The 14,827-nt window shown below is 32.9% G+C and overlaps 1 protein-coding gene across 4 annotated transcripts in view; it reads left to right on the top strand.

Annotated features, from left to right (window-relative positions):
• Positions 1-14,827, top strand: part of LOC128884694 (BAI1-associated protein 3) — a 188,311-nt gene that overhangs the window by 142,154 nt on the left and 31,330 nt on the right. For all 4 annotated transcript variants that reach the window (XM_054138256.1, XM_054138258.1, XM_054138257.1 and 1 more), the window contains 4 exons: positions 3,934-4,099; positions 11,186-11,353; positions 12,386-12,452; positions 13,716-13,905. In XM_054138256.1, coding sequence (XP_053994231.1) covers positions 3,934-4,099; positions 11,186-11,353; positions 12,386-12,452; positions 13,716-13,905 — 591 coding nt within the window. The remainder of the gene's footprint in view (positions 1-3,933; positions 4,100-11,185; positions 11,354-12,385; positions 12,453-13,715; positions 13,906-14,827) is intronic.

Genomic DNA, 14,827 nt, shown 5'->3' with positions numbered 1-14,827 from the left:
AGAAACTACACCTTATGTCAAAGCCACCCAGTTTGATCGCGACTATGTAATTATTAAATTTCAAATAATACTTAAAATCTAACAGCAGAGACGCGTCTACAAAGCATAATAAAAAAGTGACTATTTTACAGTCTTAATTTAGGTATTATTTGCATATGTTTGAATCTTCAGATTTAAACTCTACTTTAGAATATTAATGGCAATGGAAATTAATGAACAAAACCCATGGTCATTGAATCAAGGATAGTACTCGGTAACCATTGTTATAATACGGTTTAAATGAGTGTATTTACATTTTCAAGAATATTTTATGAAAATTAGATTGGCAATCCAAGTAATACTGTCTGGGGTTCCATTAAGACTAGCTGATATAATAATGAATTTAGAAAAGCCTCATCCAATTCTATTTTCTTATATTTTTGAGCAAAATACTAGAAGAATAAATTCTCATTTACGTCTTCACCCAAATTATCAAAAGTCAGCTGATGTTCTTTAAAGAAACATTAAATTATCGTTCAAGACCATGGCCTCTACTCTCTGAATAAGTCCTAAAATTAACCCCATCGCTATTAACAACGCCCGCGTCCCAAAATCACGATCAGTTTCATTTTCGTATCGATAACATTTGAGTCGAGCGTTCCGGGGTTCGAACATGGCGTCGGTTCTTTTAGATTTAAATTAGATCCGACGCCTGGCCCAGGAGACGGCGCGCGATCCAAGGATCCTTCAGCCGCGTCAAAGACACGCCCGCTTAGCGCGCTTTCATCTGCATATTTTTCATTTTGCAATTTTCCTTTCTCGCGCCCCCTCTTCCATCCCCACGACCTCTGCAGTTCCTTCGCGCGGCTCTCTGGCTGGCGTTATTCGCACGAAAGGAGGCGTTATTGTTCACGAGCAGGCTGTTCTTTCTGTCCTTTCGCTCACCCGAGCGCATCGGGGATTATTGCGTTCAACGCTTGCTCCTGCACCGAAGACAGAAAAAAGTACTCGTATTCCGTCCTTGGACGGAATTATTCGCGAGCATCTGCAAAGCAAATTTATGTCCTAGGAGATATCCGCTTGACAGACCGTTGCTGACGATGGAATCGTGTTTTCAGGGGGTCGTGTTTAGGAGTGTAAAATTGTTGCATGCGATGTTGGGAGTAACAAGGGAAAGTTTGGGAAAAAGTGTAGAGCTTTGAAACAAATGGCATCCTTGAGTCGAGGCTGTTGATAATTCAGGACCTGGTTGAAGAGATTCTTTCTTGGGATTGCAATGTTTATGTCCTAAGGATAGGTGGCTTTCTTATTTCTTATTCCATTCTTGAACACAATAATTCGCGAGCATCTGCAAAGCAAATTTACGGTCTAGGAAATCGTTATAAACCTGAATAACTCCCTTTGCAGACAATTAGATCATGTTTAGGAGTATAAAGTTGATGTGTTCGATGGTGGGAGTAACAGGGAGAATAGTTTGGATAGAGTGCAGGATTTCGTGACAAACTGCATTCTCATGTGAAGGATTTCGATAATTCAGGACCAGGTTGGTGATATTCTCTTTGAACGTTACAATATTGAAGTCCTAGAACTTCCTACTTGTCTTTTATCCTACATGGTTCATGAAATAATGTATTTATTATTTCTGATGAGAACATTTGTCCTTAGAAACACGGAGAATGAAATTACGTGTACAAAGTAAGAATAAAGAGTAAAACATAGATTTTATTCAATTCAGGGTTTTCAGAAAACTAAAGTTGTGTAAAGAAAACTACGGAATATGTGGTTCGACACGTTTAATAAAATACTTGGAACGTTGGTCTGAAGTTTGGAGATTAAGTAGATTAGACTACCATTTATGTGTACAGTTTAGTTAGAGCCTGTAAGCTGATACGCTCGAATGGCTGTAGATGGTATACCTCGAATTTAGCAGAATCCTTAATAGTGACCTCAAGTCCTAGCACGCGGTGTTACGGTAGCAATGAAAGCAAAGGATTAGATTATCGTTTAGGACTACAATCTAACTAGCGAATGGTACTTGATACTATTTAAATGAAGAAAGACTGTAAAAGATATAGATCGACAAATTTAATAGAATTTCATAGCCGTTTCAGACCTGACGAATACAATTCAGGACATAACATTACAAAATTACCAACACTATCGTTTAGGGCGAATGTCGTTATTTATCCATATGAAGAAAGACCAGTTTTCCTCGGAAACTACACAATTAGGTTTTTTTTCCATACTAATTTTAGTGCAAGTTAATCCTAAAAATTAAATAACATTAGTACGAGAAAAACAAATAATTCAGGTCTGAAAGGATTAAATAATCACCTGAACATGAAGGAATGATTACATCACAAGATAAAACTAGAAGATTATTTATGGATATATCTAAGGCTAACAAAAACAGCGTCACAGCGTGCCCATGAATTTTATTTAATATTTTGTGCTTTAAATATGTATATTATTTGGCAAAAGGACTTTAGTATAGTTAGAACACTTGGAGAATACAGATTCTACGAGGATGAAACAGTACTGGAATATGTCCAAGAACTGTGCTAGTAATACAATTTCCTGGAACGCGTTATTTTTCAGGAATATCCGTAGGGAATTTTCACGCCTCGATCAACTAATTACTTGGGGAATTAAGGCCGCACAAGTTACTTTATTGTTCCACAGTGACACAGCAATCCTGAACAAAACTAACTGGAATTTATGGTTGAATACGTTATGCGACCAAATAGGAAGCTTCACCATATTTCATGATAACCCTAATTTATTTTCTACAAATACTGTAATAAACATAATCTAAAAGGCATAGTTTATTTACTAATAACTTTTTTAGTTCTTAATCTTGGGCACTCTGCGGTATACAAACTTTATACGTGCAATATATACACTAAATAAAAACATAACATAAATCATTTATAGTAATAGATGTTTGTTCATCTTCCCTAAGGATAAGAGAAAGGAAGTAGAATAAAAACGTAAAAAATTATAAATTCAACAGAAATTATCCAAAATTGAAAGAAGCAATATACAGTATGTATATGTTATCTACAAATATTAATAATACATATAGTGATAAGGATCGCTCAATTTTCAAATCAATCAGAAAGATGTACTATTTATTTAGATCAATTTGAAGAAAATCGAAGACGATCACACAACAATAATTTTCATGACATGATTTGCACATTTTTAAATATTTTTCTTCCTACTTTTCTATTTACACTGAAGATCAATACTTTCAGCATGTTCAGGATCAATTTACTACTAACTCATTAAGTAAAACATAATATTTGCACTTTTCCTTGTATTTAAAAGATTGTTAGATTAAAGAAATTTATCAAGAGATGATATTAAATTACCTCATTTAACATTGTCGAGCTTCGCCGTGTCGTTTTCGTCCGCGGAGCTGAGTGTATTAATTATAGAAGAGAGGAAAAAAAAGTGGAAAAACAAGAAACTCCTCGCGACCGATCGATATTACCGCAGCGTTGCAAAAAGTGCGTGTGCGATAATTAGACGCGCATGTTGCCTTGGACAAAACTATCATCGATTGTTGGCAATTTAGTTTGTTCGTTTCTTGTCGCAGGACTATGGACACGTGACTCGCGATACTTTCTATCTAGAATATTCAAGTAACCTAATGATCTAAACTTTCTTTCATTAAAATCCATTTTCAGTATTCATCGTATTTCATTATTTATTATTTAGTCATTCAATGTTAAAGCAGGAATGTATAGTATGTGTATTCCAATAATGGATGACGAATGAAAGGGCTGTATTGCTATTCGTTTTCAACTTTTATTTCGTTGAACAGTAGCTTTCATTCGTTCGATGTAAAATATGATATCATTTTGTAAATCAGATTGTAATTTGTATTGGACTATCGAGAAAGAATATTTATATTGAGCAATAACTATCAAAATATCATTTCTTTTTCAGGGTTCAAGAGACAGATGGCTCCTTCTTCGAGAGTTTCACAGCATTGTCCTGGAAACAGGAGAATCGAAGGCTCGTGGTACTTCAGGAAGTGGAAGCCAGGGCAAAGGAGCCACCCCCGTCCAGAGACAGCAGTTTGGCGTCTTCGCAGTATCGCTTCAATAAAAAGGTGCGCTTATTATATATAATTATTGAAAATTTACAATCCACTCGATTTATCTTGATTATTTACTTACTTAACGTCTTTATTACACAATTAGGTAAGGGAAAATATAAAGACATGTTAAGTTACGTCGATAAATGTTCAAACGAGGCAAGGTTTAACTGAAATCTTCTTCTTAAGACTAACTATCATAATTTTTCATTCTTTAAATATCAAAGAAATTAGTCAAGTTATTTCGAGGATTAACTAATCGAATTTTCGTTCATTAAAATGGGTTTTTTAAATGCAGATGTTTATGCAAATTAATATTTGTAAACATATATTTTTTTATATATTTCATATCCATATACATTTTCCCATTTTCCTATTCGCCATAAGTGCATAAACATCCGCAGTCTAGTTTTGTATACATACATAACTCGTCATGCATAATTTGAATATGTAGGTACGTGGCAATTTCTCATATCGGAACCATCATATCCAATCTCCCTTTGCATCGAATAACTTTTCTAAGAATAATTTTTTCATATGTTTGTCTCCTTACGAAATATTCAACTTCACCACGTTAAGCAGAACATCCATTACATCCAGGAAAGGATATACTAAAAAAAAGAGCATTAAATAATTTTTAATATTATAAATCGACCATGTTGAACCAAACAAAACTGTATTTCACAAAGAACGAAACAAAATTGAAAGCTCTACCCTTTGCTCCGTTTTCAAATAATTGGATGATCGTGTTCACGTTCCACTCGACGATGAATACAGTAATTTCTATCCGCGAGTAATCTTTTAGCGAAACGTTCGAAAAGTCGAAAGCAAAATTGCAGACCTGAGGGAATATCAAAGAGTAATTCCAGTTCGCGTTTTCAACCCACGCCGCATTTACGTTCTGGTAATTCGGAAAGTTTGCTACACGAAACGTACCGCCGTAAGTTTCCGGTTTTTACTGGCCACGCGGCAAACTCCACGCTTGGCCTGCTAAATGCAAAAGGCTCGCAACCGTCTGCTGTCATTTAAAGCGAGATACGACCGTTAAGTAGTCTCGGTTTATGGTACACAAGTTATTCCTTCATAAGAAGCAGAAACCGTGGAAGTTTTTGAAACGTTTATGGCACATGGGCGAGAAATTGCTATTTTTGAGGAATACGATATTTCGAGTCTTTTCACAAAGAATGGCCTTTAGTTTCGACCTGAATGGCTGACGTGCCATAAACGCAGAGTTTCCAAAGAAAACGAGCAAGTGGATCACACAAGCCTTGATCCCATCTGGAAGAAATTTCTCCATTATGCATTGAAAAACATCAAGAAATTGTTTTTTTCTTTTTTGTTTATTTAATTACGAGCTACCATACAAATTTCTAGTTTTAAGGTTAAAATAAAATTCACGCAGTATTGAGGATTAATCATCGTTCAAGGGGCCTTTATGTCAACTTTTGGAGCTTGTTTAAAAATAGCTGTCTGTCGGTTTTACCTAACACGAGATCATTCATCAATATTAACGTCAAATTGCCCACGAGTATGCGGTTCTGTTCGCGCATCATCAGGCTTTGCCATCTATCATTTACGCAAACGTTATCCCATCATAGATTGCATGTGTTTTGCTAGTTATATTCAGCTTGAAATATTATGTGTATGACTCGATCAGGCTAGCGTATGTCAGATTATGCTTCAATCGAAACGAAAGACAGCCACTGTAATGATGCTGTCAGTTCTGCGTTCATTTATACGCCAATACTAGCAATTCGTAATTTCCTGTCTGACAATGAGTTTCAAAGTTTCTTTAAAACTCAATGAAACGTAGAAAATCGATCGTCCCTCTAGTTCCGTATCTAACACTCTTAGAAGAACTGTCTACTTTGGTAGCAAGAAAGAGTCAATAATATATGTGTGTTATTACATATTTTTGAAAATTCAAATTAAACAATTAAAGTGACTATAATGTATTTACCATAGTCTGTCATTATATAATTTAAAATTTAACGGACAATTTTCACCTTGAATAATAGCTAAAAGATCGAAACATAATAACGTTTAAATTTGCATGATTACCATATATGTTGTAAAATAACAAATGGAATTGTTCAGTACGTTATCGATTTATAATTTCTTAAAAACATCTTATAAACAAGGCTCAGGATCATGGATTAAATGTATTTTTCTTTCATTCTGTGCGGTGCTCTTTGTTGCTAAATATGAAAATACTCGACTATACACAACAACAATATCATTTCATTTGTTTGTTGAAAATCATCAAGTCAATTATCAAACACAAAAATAGAAATGAAATTAGCGCCATAATATATACATATTTTAATGTTAAGAATACTATACTATATTTAAATTAATACCGTTTAAGTGATAACTTATTAATTGATAAATAAATGTAGAGACGTTAATTTAATATTTATTTAAAGGCATAGTGGTGGCAACAGTTCCCTGTATATAATAATTATAATAGTGAAGTTTAGGAAAACGAAGTACGATCTGACTGTGGTTGCCTGTTCAGCACAGCCCTATTCTACTGCGTCTGACCGTTCCAGCGTGCATTCTACTTGCACTGGCGATAGAACTGGACCTGTCATAGCTGTCTGAATATCAACTGTCCCTATTCCACTACAGTGGTCAAGAGTGGTTCCCATATCGAGTATTTGACCAAAGGTCACCCAATTCCAGTAGTCTGGTCATATACGAGTTCAATTCTACTTGTTATTTCAATAATATACATATTCTTGAAACTCCATAATGGGCTTAATATTGTAAAAACAAAACGTACGTTTTGACAGTTCAGTTCAAAAGTAAGAATGCAATTGTTTTGATGAAGCTTAAGCTTAATATTCATCAATTTTAATGTTGAATTGAAAATTAACGGTTCTTTAATGTTCGAATACAAGACATTTGATTTTTATCTACTAATACCACTTGATTCATCATGATTCTGTATTTTATAAAATACGAATTTCTGGTATAGAAGTAAATTACTGTTTTCTGTGTCAACATCGCCAGTTTTAGCTTAGCATGTCATACTCAAACCCATATTCAAATTCGTATAGTAACCGTAAGTCAAATAAGACCTTCTATTGCTCTGTCTCTTCAAACATGTGCAACACTTCCATTAAAATTTGATGAGAATAGCGAGGAGTATGATTCACCTAGGAAGAATAGATTTTGTCACAGTATTATTTGTCAATTCGAAATAGCGACGTTAATAAAATTTTAATTTTATTGAACAAATTTAGAATTAATTAAACTTTATAAATTGAGTGAATGGTACTAATGTTTTGAAATAACATAATTAAAGAATAAAAAAAAATCACTTAACAGGATAATATAGTAATCCTCCGTGTGACCCTTGTCTTCAGTAAAATAAAGTATATAAATAAAGAAGCGTAAGATAGCATTCTACGATAAGATAGGTCGAAAGACATTCCCATTTTGTCTTGTAAAAAAAAAACACGTTGACTCTTTCCGAGAATCTTGTGGTTTTTCTTTTAAGTTCTTTTTTCGTCTCTCTCGCAACTCGAGGGGGATTCTTCTTTTTCCGCTTGGTTGGGAAACGGAGATACGATCGTGTCCCGATCATTATTTCGACTCCGAATCGTGTTACCTTTTTTCCTTGCAATTCGCCAAACGAACCATACCGCGGTAAAACGAAGGAAATTATGCGAGGGCAGCGATTAGGAGAGGGAGGAAAAAAATAGGAAAAACCCCGATCGACGCGAACAGTTCAATTATCTCTATTTGTCGAGTCACTCGTATCACGGACGCGCCAACATGATCTCTGGAAACTATGGAAGCTTTCCAGAGGAAATCAAGGACTTCGTTAGCTCCTATTCTAGTCGCATTTGCGTTTCAGTTTCGATCTCCGCTCTTTATTATTTGCGTTTCTAGAATCAGGAATGTTGATTATTTGGAAAATTGTTTTTAAACGTGTAGACGTCAGGATTATTTTTAAATAGAAAGTAATTCATTTCTGGAAACAATAAGTATTACGATTACTTTATGATTAAACAATCCAAACACTTTTGTGACAATTCCGTGGAACAATATTAGAAATAGTTTGATTCGAGGTGATTTAAAATAACATTTTTATTGTGGTATACGTTGTGTTTTATTTATAAAATTATATTCATCCTACATTGCAATATTTTATTTTATATTTACATGAGTATTATACACTGTCTATAAGTACAAGTACTACGTTTCATACTACGAATTAAAAAAATATATACATATTATATAATATATTATATTAAATTATAATACTTAAATTCAGATTCCATAAATAAAATCGTATGTCTTAATAATTTTCAATTTCTTGCCTACTGGCCAAAAATGTAAAATAATTAAACGAAAAAAAATATAATAGGGCAAATAAACAAATATACATGCTAAAGAATATCTAAAAATATCATCCAGGCATTCATTGATCGTACAAACGCAATCGTACAAACAAGATAGAATATTGTTTTCTATCCAAAGATAATTTAGGACACGAAAGATTAATTCATAATTATTGTTTTCGTTGCCCCATATTTGATGAGTGAGCGTTTCGCACTATAAAAATGAACCATGATTGAAGCGTATGTGTACGAGACGTAAACATTTGCTGTGACAGACTGTGATTAGCTTGGTCATGCAGCTGATTCCATTAATGTCTGGACATGTTTGACTTTCGCCCTGTGTATTTGCACCACTTCAAATGCTCACCATAACGTCTGTTAGTCGACAATTAAATAATCATTATTTCTAGCTTTGGGATTATAACAAATTTTTAACTTACTAACTGAAATAAATCTCTGGGAATCATAATTCATAAAAATATTTAATTTTGTTTTTAGTATTGTCATAAAAATATTTAAATCTGTTCCTAGTATTGTAGGTGATTTTTATTGTAATTCTATAGTAATCCCTACTGATTCTTAATTTATTTTCAGACAAATTTCACGAAATTCATAAATCTGAAGTGAATAAATTTCTCTGTTTAGCCTCCAATAAAATAATCAAGTACCCAAAAAAATTCATTGAAGATGATATTAAAAAAAATGAATGCAACGTTTTGTCTTGTTTTCCATTTTGTTTTTTATTTCATATTTTTCATATGTATATTTCCTTATACATATTAATTTTCTAATGAAAATTTCATAAATTACGTATATAATAAATATAATAACCTTCCAAATGATTTGGATCGAGCATGCTTTTATTGATGCAACACATATATGTTAATTTATCAGTATGTAAATTAACCTTCAAAAGCATTGTGTACTCAACGTTTTCGACCTCACTATGCATTCATAGCTATGAAAAGAAGCATTTACTTCTTCGCTAAAATTCCATTATCTTTTCTTCCGCTGGTAGAGTATAAAGATAAGATTATGTTTGCGTTGTGAAAAGAATAATAAAACTCACAATCTCGGTTTTGCGGATCAAAATTACAAAATATTATCCTTTCGAAACGAAAAAACTGAGAATATTAGCTTTCAGTAGAATGCTCCGTCCATGGTCAGACGGTCTGAAAACCTACCCAGACACTATAACACAAGTTCATATACTTTATTGTGCGTTGGCCACAGCTATTCTTCTTTCTCGTTTCTTTTATCTCCGTCTAGTAATTTTTTTTTCTGTTTTCATCGAAGCCAGACGCAGTGAACCGTGAATGAAACAAAACATCTTCGTGGAGAAAAAATGGGTAATCGGGTTCCCAGCAATTTGTACTAATGAGTCTGGCTGTAATGAAATACGTTTAATTGGCGTAAATCGACCACCGTGAAAAGACTACACTTTTATGTTGAAGCAGTACTATTGCTTTAATATTAGTCTTTCAGTATAATGAAGAGACGTGAAAATTAACATAAAAGAAATTGTAGAAGAAGGTGATTAAGTGTGATACTTGAACTTTAAGTATCAAATATTTTTTAAATTAAGAGACTGAATACATATTAGATCATGTTGGATAATTATTTGAGTTGATGTGCATTTTAGTGTAGATTATTTATAAATTGTTTTGATTTAAATAACCATCCTTAGATATAACATTAATTATTTTATTATATATTTTACAGAACACAATACATTTTGAATGATATGGATAATAATATTGGACGAATTATTTATGGAATTAGTATTTGTATTACAATTAATACTAAAAAAAGTAAATAGAGAAATGTATAGAGTGGTTGGAAACTCAACCAACCATCCAATACTGTTCAATTATACACAAACAGTTCCTAGAATATTAATATATAAATTGTTAAATTTCCAGTAGACTAATAATAAAAAACAGTAGTAGCTTAATTTATTTTGAAATTAAAAATTGCTTAAAATCTGCCGATTATTTCCAGTAATTACAAGTTTCAAAAAAGTGAACTGCACGGAATGTATGTGATATTTACGTACACGTTCAAATATAAAATATAGATAAAGCAGGAACGAGAGAATTAATCCATATCTTAATATTAGGTTTCCAGTAGTCAATTTAAAAATAATCAAGTTTCACCGTTATGGACAAATTCGTTTCAATGTGTGCTCTTCAAATAATGTACTGCCATTTGGCTCCAACCGTTCAAATAAAAAATTTCAAAGGAAATCGGAGCGACACGGACGTGTTACACTCGAACAACGAAATTTACAACTTCGCTGCGTATTAATATCTTAAATGATCGCGTATATCTCGTTTTCAGCGCCATAGCTCCGGAAATATTTCATTTCATAATTCATTTCAAAAGACGTGAACGAGTTCCCTCGAGTGAAGGATATTATATAAAATGCTGAAAAATGCTGAAATTACAATAAAAAAATTGTACACATAGTTCGTAACAACTGCAATAAGTATGTCAAATATATTTTTACATTCAAGCTATTGCTTCAATCGTCACTTAAAACAATTTATAGTTGACTGTACCTACTTTCAGTTGACAGAACATCGATTAAAATTATATACAAAATTTCTATTCAATAAAATTATATATAATAGTCTTCAAGAAATATTTTCCAAAAGCTACTTGTTTCAATTTTATACGATTTACGTGTTTATTACTAATGGTATTGCGCTCCATACTAAAATTCGCGTTCAATGTGGTCATGTTTTAGCTGGAGCAGTTGTACATAGAAGTCCTTTACACAATCGCCAACACGGTGGGCGCCAGCACTGGACAATACGCGCATTACAAAGAAGATCTGTATAGGTACGCGCAAGAAGCCTTTCGAGTTCCGCAGGATCAACACCGTCGATATCTGAGTATCGCATCTGAGGAAAAGGTATTTGTCCTTTGCGTTCCCACGACACATGGGTTCACTACGAAACGTCCCTCAACGTTTCTACATAAGTCTTTTCCAATAGCTTCCAGCGTTTATGGCAATCTAATGGATTTCCATGGTCTTCAATCCAGCTGAAATAGAACTAAGATATACATTTTATCTCATTTTTTTGTGACAATTTTCTCTCGGGCTAGCACGAGCAAAATTAACTTTATCTAGGTGTTTTAAAATATTTTTAGACTTTGTGTTTGAGTGATCATCGGTACCATAATAAATTTTAAATCGTTGTGAGAAAAATTAATTTTTTTAATGAATCACGAGACACTAGTTCAGTCTATTATACATAACTATTATACATATGAAGAATGGTAGAGTAGATGTTTAAAGAAATGTGTGAGACTAAACAAAAGTTATAAATTTAGTATCTAAAACACAAGTGTCGAGAATTGTCAAATACCAAGGATGATAAATAAAATGTATATTCGAAGCAAATTTATCTAAAATATTTTATGATTTAATTTCTTAGCTTACTGATCGTAAGAGATTGTTTGAAACTTTCTAAAATTTGTTATCGAATTTAATTAGATCGTAATGACTGGACTGTGGATGTTTATACAAACTAATATATTCACAGACACAGAAGAAGAATTACAAGTTAAATGGAAGAAGTGTCATTTGTCCACATTTCTATACGTTTCGCATACCTCCATTTGCTATAAATGCATAAACACCCGCAATCTAGTGATATCGAATCATTTAACGGTTTAAAACGCTTTAAATTTGTCTGTCAGTGAATGGGTTAAAGGAGATTAAATGAGTGCCTGTAACGGATTACATTTCAACACCAGAATTAGATTTTCATCTCTACAACAGCGATCACACGTGAAATTTTGGAAGAATTCTATATGAAATCGTTCAAATTTCCATTATGCGGATAAATCACCAGATTAAAATAATACTTTGTGGATACTTCCACAATATTTTCATTATGTGTTTACGATACTTTCACGATACTTCGCTTGCATTTTTCAGCCTCCCATTGTTATCTTGAGCGTCGTGGTCGTCGAGGCGGAAGGACTGGAGGCCAAAGACGCAAACGGTGAGAATTCCGTTTCTGTTATCGCGTTGTGGGGGAAACTCGGATGAATTTTCTATTGAATTACAAACATAAACCCGCCGCCAGAGTCGACGATGTCATATACTGTCACGCATTCGCGATGAAAAGCGACGCAGCTTTCAACACTGTTCCAACTTTCAATTTATCAGGCGTTTTGCGAATCGCGTGTCGAATTAAATAAATGCGACATTAATTTCTGTTTAACCTTTTCCGATGGTAAACGGGAGCGCATCGTATTACACGAATCAAATGAATCCTTCATATCCCATTCCCATAAGGAACTTTTTAATTATTATATCGAACATCGAGGTAGCATGGCAGTGCTCTGTGAGGATGTATTAGCGAATAGTCATTTATTGCATTCGAATCTCTTTTATTATTAATGTCATTTGATGCAGCTGTTTCAATGGATTTCATTGGTTTCATTGGTATCGCAGGTCTTTCAATATTGGAGTATAATCTTCATATGCTTAATATTTATTATTATTATGTTTTTACGACATTTATTCTACAAATTGATGAACATTAATTTTATTGAGGATAAAACATAGGAGCAAACAAGATGCACTTACAAAACCAAATACATAAAGGTCAGCATCCATTAAGTAAAATTGAATTATTGTTTGCACGGTTTAGAAGCTTCTCTAATCCATAGACATGAATTGTTTACGGTCATTTACATGAACTGTTCGTCATTCTGTGAAATAAATTTATTCTATAAAACATTACATATTAATAATAAACATTATATTCAATAAAATCTTAATAAAAACATTTAATAATAGTGTTTAAAAAGTATACAGATAAAACAATTAAGCAATTCCAAGAAGCAATTATATCCAAGCAATAAATGAATAATATACACAAAAATGATAATTCGAGAATTTTGAGAAAATCCATTTTTCGTGTACAATTAATATTAATTCTTCACTTATTTAATCTATAAGAAACTAGTATTACAAAATGAAATTTAGTGTCGAAATAAATATTAAATTTCATTTTTATAGATAAAATCAGTTTACTCTAAAAATAATAAGCCAAAAGTTAAATTACTTGAATCCTACTGGTAGTATTTCGTAACTAACAATAATAGTTCTAAAACGAAAACATAAATCTTAGGGCAAGAGTCAAATAATGCGATTCTACTGTCTAGACTCAGAAGCTTTCTCGATTTACGATACTAATTACTTCCGCTTTCGCGAGATAAGGAGTTATCTGTAATGGGACTGCTTATGTTTTCCGTAGGATTCAGCGACCCTTATTGCATGCTGGGAATCCAACCAGGTAATACAGGTGCGCCATTGAGTCCACAAACGAATTTAACAGCGCATTCGCCCCATACACCTCCGGCGTCGCCGAGACAAGCAACACGGGCCCTCTCCGAGGGCGGTGAAACCGAAAATTCACACAACGAGAAGCTACGGAAGCATCATAGGTAAGTCGATGAAACCGAGCTTCCGTTTGGATTGATTGATAATCGATAAAACGTGTCTAATCCAATCTTTCGAGTCTTGAAACTTTCCAGTTTCTAATATTTATATTAGACACGAAGGAGAAAGGCCTTCAAAGTTTTCGTCGTTTAATACTTGAACTTTTTATTCGTAGACATGTGAAAAGTTTAATTCACGATGTTGATTTAAAGAGATATTCTGTAACTGTCATCTACGATAGTAAAGATTTTGTTCGAGGTGTATCGATTCTTAATATTAAGTATAGAAATTAATTCAGTACCTCTATATTTAATCATTTGTAACACTGGTTTAAACAGATATGTTTAATCGTCGTTTTGGTACAGTAAAGTACACAACCTTCCAAGTCTTCAACTTGGATTTTCAAAAAGATTTTAAATCGAAATTCGAAAGATTTTGTGACACTGACCTAAATGTAATAAACAGTCGATTATTCCTCACGATTAATTAAAAAACGTTACTCGAACTGAAGTAATCTACGTGAATGATAACTTTAACCCTATGTCTCTTTTTTACCCTGTTAGCTGTATTGGCGATAATTGAATAAAAACCTGTGTTCCTATAACATTTTTGAGGGCTCACTTTTTTCTTGGTAACATTAGAGATCATCGCTATGGAATCTTTAATTAATAAAATTAAGTATCAAGTAGTCTTCGGCAAGTTAATAGAATTCTAATATTTAATTGAATTTATTCCTGAGGATTTGTCTTGGGAATTATTATTATTACTAATTCTAAATATTTTAATGTAAATATACCAAATAAATATTTCATAAGAGTGTATATATTCCTTTCACAAATATTTCATTTGAGAAGTTTGTGTAAGTAGTTCAAATAGTTCCCATGGTAAATTAAATCGATTTAAATTCTATTTATTCTCATACATAAA

The sequence above is a fragment of the Hylaeus volcanicus genome, chromosome 2 (assembly GCF_026283585.1).
Source record: "Hylaeus volcanicus isolate JK05 chromosome 2, UHH_iyHylVolc1.0_haploid, whole genome shotgun sequence".
NCBI lineage: Eukaryota > Metazoa > Arthropoda > Insecta > Hymenoptera > Colletidae > Hylaeus > Hylaeus volcanicus.
The sequence above is the reverse complement of the archived record's forward strand: the minus strand, read 5'-3'. Positions and strand labels throughout refer to the sequence as shown.